We start from the raw sequence: 8,536 nt of genomic DNA, 5'->3' as shown, positions 1-8,536 counted from the left end.
ACCATCACTGCCCAGAGGAGCTGGGGCATGGCTGCCACCACCTATAGGGGCAGGCAGAAGGCACTGGGAGGGGGATCACCTTGTAGAGTTTGTAGAAAGTTTCGTAGATGAAGATGAGGGAGATGAGGAAGGCAAAGATTTCCTGCGTGAAGGGCGAGATGTAGCGCACCAGGAAGCTGCCCTCAGCTGCCACAATGATGAAGATGAAGACGATGAGCCACAGACCAATCCACACTCTGCCTGTCAGGTACTCAATGCCTTGGGTCTGGCAGAACTGAGATGGGGAGGAAGGGGCAGTCATAGTCATGGTCACAGTCACAGTCTGAGTGTCTGCTCCTTCCCCCTTGGCCCACGCGACCCCTGAGTGCCAGCTGGGAAGTGTGAGGACATCCTCCTAGGCCCCACAGTAGGGCCATGGTTAAGGCAGGGCTGACTCCCTGACAAGGGTCACAGACTCCTGTCCTCCCATCAGCCATTGCACCCCAGCGGGGCACTTCCAGCCTTGAGACAGACAGTGCTAGAGGGAGGGACGACCTGGGATCATTCAGCCTGGAGAAAAGACAACCAAGGGGATGTGACAGTGATCTCTAAATGCCACGAGGACTGCTGGAAAGGGGACTGACCTGTCGTTCTCTACATCCATGAGGGACAGGACATGAACTAACTGCAGCAAGGGAGACCTAGGTCACATTAGGAAGCACTTGCTGGTCAGCACGGGAGTTGCCACCACTGGAAGTTCAGAGCAGGATGGTTTGGTTGAGGGTCATGGGACCAGAGAAAAAAGGGGCTGGAAGGGACCCCATGAGGTCGCATCTAGGCCAGCCTCCTGCTCAAGGCAGGATCAGCCCTAGACCATCCCAGCCATGGGTCTGTTCAACCTGCCCTTGAACGTTTCCAGGGATGGAGATTCCACCACTTTGAGGGGCCTGTTCAGTGCTTGACCTCCTCAGAGTTAGAAAGTTCCCCTTTGTCTACAGCCTAAATTTTCCCTGCTGCAGCTTGAGGCCACTGTTGTCCCCTACAGCCACAGAAAAAAGCCCATCTCCATCCTCTTGATAACAGTCTTTAGGTATCTTGAGACTGTTATCAAATCCCCCCTCAGTCTTCTCTTCTCCAGACTAATTACCTTTAGCTCTTTCAACCTGTCCTCACAGTTATGTATCCCAGGCCCCTGATGACTACTGTCACTCCTCACTGTACTCTTTCCAATCTGTCCACATCTCTCCTGCAACGTGGAGCCCAGCACTGGACATGGCATGGCTGCACAGTGTATGCACTGTATACAGTGCTGAACGGAGCAGGAGAATCACTGCCCCTCACTTGCAGGTGAGACTGCTGTTTGCACAGCCCAGGAGACTGCTGGCTTGGTTTGCAGCCTGAGCACACTGCTCGCTCCTGTTCAGCTCATGGTCCACTGCTCCCCAGACCCTTCTCTGCAGTGCTGCAGCCCAGCCAGCCATTCCCCAGTCTGCATTTGTGCATGTCAGTATCCTGTCCCTACTGCAGGACTTTGCACTTGTTCTTGTTGAAGGGATGGTCCTGCCCAGGCTCCATGGCCCCGAGGCCCCATCCAGGCCTGTGAATACCTGTCAGCAGGTGGGTGGCCAGGGGATGCCAGCCATCGCATACCTCCCCTCCCTTCCCAACACTGCAAAGGAAAAACGACTTCACAGCAAAACCATTGCTCGGAGCCTGTGGCAGCACAGCCCTGCGCAGCCCACCCCACAGGAGAGGCTGCACCGCAAGGCTGGCTGCAGGTGGCCTGCATGGCTGGATACACTACAGTCCCTGCAGAAGCTCTGCAGTTGCAGATGACGTGACCAGCCCCAGCACTGCCCTGCAGGCATCAGGGGAATGACACAAGGCCCTGCCCAGACGGGCCAGGCCACAGGCACTGGTGGGACAAGCCCTGGCCACATGTGGCAAGGGCTGACACGCACCTTGTAAAATGCTTCTTCAAACACCAAGAGTGGTCCTGAAAAGCCGATGACAAGGAGGGGCTGGGCCCCAAGCAGGGAGAACAGGATACCCAGGACCGAGGTGGAGATGATCAGCTCTGAGACGCCCATGAGACCCTCCGTCTTCTCGCCTTAGAGACAGAGAACAACATGTGCATCAAGAAGCCCCAGCTGGGACACAACAGAGCACTTAAGGGAGGAGCCCAGGGACTCTCTCCAGTGCTGCTCCTGGAAGGCCGCGCCTGGTCCTGGCTCCACGCTGCTGCAAGAGGATGGACATGCCGGAAAGTGCTCAGAAAGGAACTGCAGACAGGCCAGGGGCTGAGCAACAGGGAGGAAGGTAGCCATGCACATGCAGCAGAATGAGCCCCCAAGCCAGAGCCCCGTCCAGGCCCAGCCAGGGCACCTGGCAGGCAGGAGCGTGCAGACCGAGCGCAGGCCCGTTACCTAAGAGTCCCCCGAAGGTGATGGCAGGAGAGAGAGCAGCAAAGTAGATGAAGAGAACGGCCGCAAGACACTGGCTGTGCAGGGCGTCCCGGATGTCGCTGAGGTATTTGGGGTACCTGCGCTTGATGTCCCGCACCAGGCCGCCAAAGAAAATGCCGGTCCGCCGCAAGGGGTCGTCCTCTGCCTCCTCCTCCTCCTCCTCAGCCTTCACCTCGCACAGCTCTGGGGAGGGGCAGGGCGCATGGGTCACAACGGGAACATAGGGACCCGAGCCCCCTTCCCCCAGGATGTATGTGCCGGAGCAAACCTGCCTGCCAAGCAGCCAGTTGGCGTGACACTATCATCGGCAGCTCTCTACACACTGCCCCCGACAGCCCAGGCCCCCGCTGCTCACCCTGTCCTGACCTTCCCACACACCCCTGCTGGGGCAGGGCACGGGGAGCCCCGCAGGGTCACAGCCAGCACCCAGGGCTCAGTCTCCATCCCCTGGGCAGACAAGGGAACACAGCAGAGACCTTTGGCTTCCTGGGCAATGCCCTCCTTTGTGGACTTCTTCTGCTCCCGCTCCTTCCTCTTCCTCAGCAGCTCCTTCTGAAAGGTGGCGATGGAGCGGAGCAGGTCCTTGCCCTCCACCTCCGATGGCGGGATGACAATGCTGCAGTCCAGGAACTCATTGATGGCGTTGAGCAGGTCCTGGCGGTCATCTGCCAGGTATGCAGCCTCATGGAAGAGCTGCCTCCAGATAAGTTCAGGTTAGGGTCAGGGTCCTCAGCGCAGCATCACAGCGCCTTCCCCCTGTGCACCCAGACCCTCCAGCTCCAGCACCTGCCCTACTGCCCCCACCCAAACCCCACCCCCTCCAGAGCAAACAGCCCAGTCCCAGGTTCTGGTACTTGGCCAAACTGTTGCCTGCTCTGCTTCCAGTCCCAGTCCCTCCCCTCCTGACCGACAAGCAGGAACTCCCCGGGGCTCCTCTCCCAGCTTGTGGTCCTGAAACCACCCTCTGCTCTACATGCAGGGGCCAGAAAGGGCTGGGCATTGGCCTTGGCCATAACCCTAACCCTAACACCACCACCCCCAGCTGCCCCAACCTGGGCTTGGCAGCCAGCAGGGATAAGGCATTGCTGCAGCTAGGAACCTGGGAGCCAGCCCCAGGATGTGTCACTCCCCCTCTCCCCATGGCCGATGTCATGGTCTCCTCCCTTTCGTCTGCTAGTCGGGATGATGCATCTCCCCTCCCTGCCCCAGCAGAGGCAGCATGCATCTTCCTGGATGCCCCAGCAGGAGAGATCAGCGCAGCTCCATCTCCATCTGCAACAGTCACCATTGCATCCAGTTTGGGTGCTGGTGCCTGCTGTGCTAGGCACTGGGCCCAGGGGCTCCGATGCACTGGTCAGCTTGTCCCTTTCCAGGGCCAACACCTCTGCCTGACTCAGTGCACTGGAGGCGCACACCACCCCTCCTCTCCTTCCTCAACTTCTGGGGACCCCTTCGCTCTTGCCCTCCTCTGCACTCACTGCCCAGCACAGCGTGACCGTCGGGGTCCTTCTGCACTGGGTGATCTCACCCTGCCCTGAGCCTCCCATCCTGGGCTGGGATCCTTGGACTAGACCTGCCCCCTCGGCCGTGCCCACCCCCAGCTCCTGTCCAGCAGAGGCCTTGGCACAGCAACGGCATCTCTGTAGCTGCCCTGTCTTGTGCCTGACCCTCTGTCCCTTCTCCCACCCCCCAGCATTAGCAATGGCCCAGCCTGCTCCTCACCTTGTCGGACATAAGGGTGGAGATAGAGCGCCCGATCTCGTGGTAATCCATGTTGGCCTGGCTGGGCCCCAGCAGGACAAAGATGAACCGGACTGGGATCGGGACCTCCAGGACAGACTCCAGGAAAGTGGCCTCGTTCAGCCGGACAAAAGCCATGGTGGGCTGCTCCAGGAACTGCACGCAGCCTGCGAAGGGCAGAGACCGTGGTAAGGGGGGTCCGGCACTGGATCAGGCACCTAGAGAAGCTGTTGTCATCTCCATGCCTAGGATTTCTCAAGAGCAGGTTGGCTAGACCCAGGGCTGGGATGATTTAGTCAGGGATAATCCTAGACTAGATGTGGCCATGTGAGGGTCCTGCCACTCCAACTGTCCTATGAATGAGGTCACAGAGGGAACCAGACCCCAGGAGATATTGATGCCCCCCAGCAGTACTGTCCCAGGGAAAGGCCCCTGCTAGACATACATGGGCTCATACAGGTATTCCCTGACTGCAGGTGATGGGAAGTGTGGGGTCGCCTGGTCCAAGGGAACCTGGGGCACGGTGCCCTCACAAACAGGCTGTTTGCAAAACAGCCAGGTTTAATCACATGCTTTTGTCCCTAGCTTGGAGAAAACACAAGCAAAGCCAATACAGCGCTGGCATTCGCTGGACCCAGAGAACACAGGCACCGGGAGCCCGGCACCGAGTAGTCTGGCTTCCAAAGCACAATAAAATGGACTGACGAGTTAAGAACATCTGAACGGCCCCGTGGGGCCCACCAGCCTGGCATCCCGCCTCTCACCGCAGCAGAGTGATGCTGAAGGGAAGAGCCTCTGTGCAGGGCCCATCCAGCCTGATGCCCGTCTCCTTACATTCACACTTAACACTGATGGGCCCATCTGAACCAATGCAGGCCCCAGAGAGAGAAGTGTGATTGTCCTTCAGAAAAGTGAGTCAGTGCAACCCTCAGAGCAGCCCAGGTAAATGGCTGGGAATGCATGTGCCCCTCAGTAACAATGCCAGTGCAGAGGGACTGCCTGGTACCACAGCATCTGCACTGTGGTGAGCAGCCACCGAGGGCCTAGTGCACAGGGTGGGAGCTAGTTTAGCATCTCTCCCAGATACACAGTTCGGTCCATAAAAGAGCACCTAGAATCCCCCTGCCTCTCTTGCAAACCCTGAGTGCTTTGTCCAGTGGGCTTGTGCCAGGCAGCTCCCTCCAAAAGAGCATGTAGATTCAGTTTCCCTCCCCCCTCATGTCCCTGGGGAAATTGCTCTCCTGTAGCTGGCTTCTGTCAGCAGAGCTCTGCCATGCAGGGAGCTGGTATTGCTGGGGCTGCAGAAAAGGTCTGTGCCAGCATGGGCTGCATCTATGCCAAGGATGCCACAACTCTGCCACTGCCATTAGTGCCACAGTGGCCCTTCACCATAGACAAGGACACAGTCTCTGCTATATACAGAGGCAAAGCCCCTCTCTGCTCCCACTCACTCACCCTCCTGTTTATGCGCCAGGACCTCATTAGCCCTGTGTCCCACAGCTTTACAGTGGGCAGCTCATGTGCAGCTGTTTATTCATGTACTGCCCTAAAACCCCATGCATCACTGCTTTCCAGGCTGCAGTCCCCATTCACAGAGCACGGCCCGTGTGACACTGCCCAGAGGGACAGCCCTGCATTTGCTTCCATTCATATTAATTTGGTTTTCCTGGATCCAGTAAATCCAGTGATCCCGCTGGCTCCCTATGACTGCCCAGCCAATGTCACCGTCTATCACGCCACCCAGCTCTGCAGCAGCGTCTCCCAGTTTCCCCAGTAGTGACTGCTCAGGGACACAGTCAGTGCAGAAGCAGGTGGGCATGAACCAGCTGGACATGAACCAGCCATGAATAAATGAGGCTGGGAGTGAAACAAGTGGTTGTAACCACTGGAGTACAGGGTCCAGGGACACACGTACCTCCCAAGAGCAGCAACGGCGAGAAGCCTGAATGGCTGGGATGGAAGTCAACTGGGTTGTGGAAGGGACTCAACTGTGGCTGTCCATGAAAGCCGGGGGATCCACTCCACGACCCAGGCACTGCCTCCCAGGCCACAGCCAAACACACTGAAAAGCACCTGGCCGTGCACTGATCTCCACGGGACCCTGCTACCAGCCCCTGTGTTCAGTGACCATTCCCCAGTAATGACCACACTTGTCACGAGTCAGTTCTTGATCCCTTTAACATAGGCCCCCCGATAGCGCACAGGGCTTGCTTTTCAGTCAGTGGTGTGCGGGCCTGGCAGAGACCTGAGTACATGACACCCATGTGGTTACCTCTATCATCTGTGTTGCAAATCCAGGGCTGTTTGACCAAGAGGACCCCAAAATAAAGCTGTCTCCCACAAACAACCTACTTCTGAGTAACAGTGTCCCAAAGTGCCCATGCAGAGCCAGTGCAGCTTGAAAACCCTCAGCCTCACCAGAGCTCCCTGCCTCAGTTATACAGGGCTCAAGGCGCTACCCTGCACTGAGCCTAGCAAAAACAACTCGGTCCTACATGTCTGAATAGTGCTGGATGCTGGAGTGGGGCAGGTCCCAGAGCCCTGGCCTGCGCAGGTAACTGTTCCAGGTGCCCCCAGCACCCGTGGCACCTGGAGCCCAGTCTAGGCAGCTGGGCCCACTTCTAGGACCTCAGATCCTTGCAGTGTGCACAGGTCTCTCTCAGGAAGTTAGTCAGGCATGTTCACAATGTGTGCCACTGCCCCTTTCCCACATCCCACCCAGCGCTGTGCAGGGGGCACAGTCAGGGCAGTGCTGTCAGCTGAGCAGGTGCAGATGGGGTTGGGGAGGGGATGGATGTGAATCGTTGCAGCGGCTCTCTCCTGAGCAGCTCAGCCCTGCCCCAGAGATGGCATCTCAGGGTTGTGACAACAAGGATCCTGACCAGGGAGGGATGGAAAAGCAGCCCTCCACCCCAGGTCTGCTGTACTGACTGCGGCCAGCACCGGAACAACCAGGGACCTCTTGCACAGTCCCTTTTTCCTGATGTCCCAGATGTTCCCCTTGTCCCCCTGACACAGGCCAATGCCCAGCGCTTTCTGGCCCCTGCCTTGCTTCTTTCCCATCAAGCATTTCCTAAACTCTGTGCTCTGCGGAGGGCCAGAGGATGGGGCCCTGGTCGCTCCCCTTGCTCCAGAGCCTCCTCCTGTGTTCAGATTGTTTCCCAGGCCATTTCCAACCGGCGCAAGTGACAGAGAGATCACAAAACTTGCAGGGGTGCCCACGCATCACAGCCCACATGGCCCAGCAGCATTCGCATTTGTGCCTCCCTCCAAAGTTCAGGACCATTCCCAGCCTCTGCACTGGGGCTCTGAGATAGGCCTGCGCATCTGGCTTCCAGGCACGGTGGGCAAAACAGGTTTGAAAACAGCATCACCCTGACACGAAGCTGGTGCCCGGCCGAGTTCTGAGACGCTTGGCCAGGGAGGGAGGTGAAGCAGGATGAGGCCATGCTGTCCTGCCTCCCAGCCTTTGCTCCTCCTTGCTGGAGCCTGGCCTGGGCAGCTTGGCCTGGTGTCCCCTGCAGTAGTCCCGGGGTCAGACCCCACAAGCTGGAAGGTACCTCTGGCACCTTCAGAAGGAGCAGATTCACCTATCCTAGGAAAAGGGTCTGGGACAGCCTGAGACCCCAGGACACAGCAGGCGAGGTGACAAGGCATCACTTGGGCCAGGCCCCTCCAGCTGAGCAAGTGACATTGTCCTCAGGTAAAGCTGGGGTCACAGAAATGGGCAGCCCACGCTGCTTGGCCGGCACGAGCTGGTGCCTGGCTGGGTCCCGGACCTGGGACCAGGCCTCCCTGGCAGGTCCCCATCAGCATCTCTTACCCACAAGGACCACAGTGGCCTCTGCATCATCAGGAATCTTCTCCATCAGCTTCAGATACTTCCCGCGGTGCCCCTCGGAGTTGTGCAGATGCAGGTTTTTCTGCCCCGGCCAGGAAAAAAGGCACACATGAGGATAGGCAGCCAGGCTCCGTATTCCTGCCATGTGCTGGGGACTGGGGGAACTGGATACCCACGCCTGTACTCACACCTGGCTTGGGTTCCCCCAGGGCAGGGCACAGGGCAGAGCCTTGCTGATAGTTGTTGCTCTGCCTCTCCCCAGAGGAAGCTGATACCAGACCCCACTTGTTGGTGACTTTCCCTGAACCAACTACTCCCCTTCAGACCCATGTCTAGCCCTGGGTCATTCACCCTACAGTCCTGCTGCACCTGAGGTGCTGCTGCAAAGTGGCTGCTCCTGGCCAGAAGGAGCAACTCTTGCTGCACCACATGGGGATGACAAGGTCAAACCGTCATAAACTACTACAAGACCGTTTCAGGCTGGACATAAGGAAGAATTTCTTTACTGTCC

The 8,536-nt window shown here is 58.2% G+C and overlaps 1 protein-coding gene across 3 annotated transcripts in view; it reads right to left on the bottom strand.

Moving 5' to 3' along the window:
• SLC4A3 (solute carrier family 4 member 3) overlaps positions 1-8,536 on the bottom strand; it is a 45,106-nt gene that overhangs the window by 7,799 nt on the left and 28,771 nt on the right. For 2 of the 3 annotated variants that reach the window (XM_019522685.1, XM_019522684.1), the window contains 7 exons: positions 8,008-8,107; positions 4,167-4,351; positions 2,921-3,137; positions 2,406-2,627; positions 1,941-2,089; positions 1,127-1,288; positions 80-274 (listed from right to left, as the gene is read on the bottom strand). In XM_019522685.1, the coding sequence (XP_019378230.1) occupies positions 80-274; positions 1,127-1,288; positions 1,941-2,089; positions 2,406-2,627; positions 2,921-3,137; positions 4,167-4,351; positions 8,008-8,107 (1,230 nt within the window). The remainder of the gene's footprint in view (positions 1-79; positions 275-1,126; positions 1,289-1,940; positions 2,090-2,405; positions 2,628-2,920; positions 3,138-4,166; positions 4,352-8,007; positions 8,108-8,536) is intronic. The other variant, XM_019522686.1, reaches the window with a different exon arrangement.

The sequence above is a fragment of the Gavialis gangeticus genome, unplaced genomic scaffold (genome assembly GCF_001723915.1).
Source record: "Gavialis gangeticus isolate Ggan-Ray unplaced genomic scaffold, GavGan_comp1, whole genome shotgun sequence".
Classification (NCBI taxonomy): domain Eukaryota; kingdom Metazoa; phylum Chordata; order Crocodylia; family Gavialidae; genus Gavialis; species Gavialis gangeticus.
The sequence above is the reverse complement of the archived record's forward strand: the minus strand, read 5'-3'. Positions and strand labels throughout refer to the sequence as shown.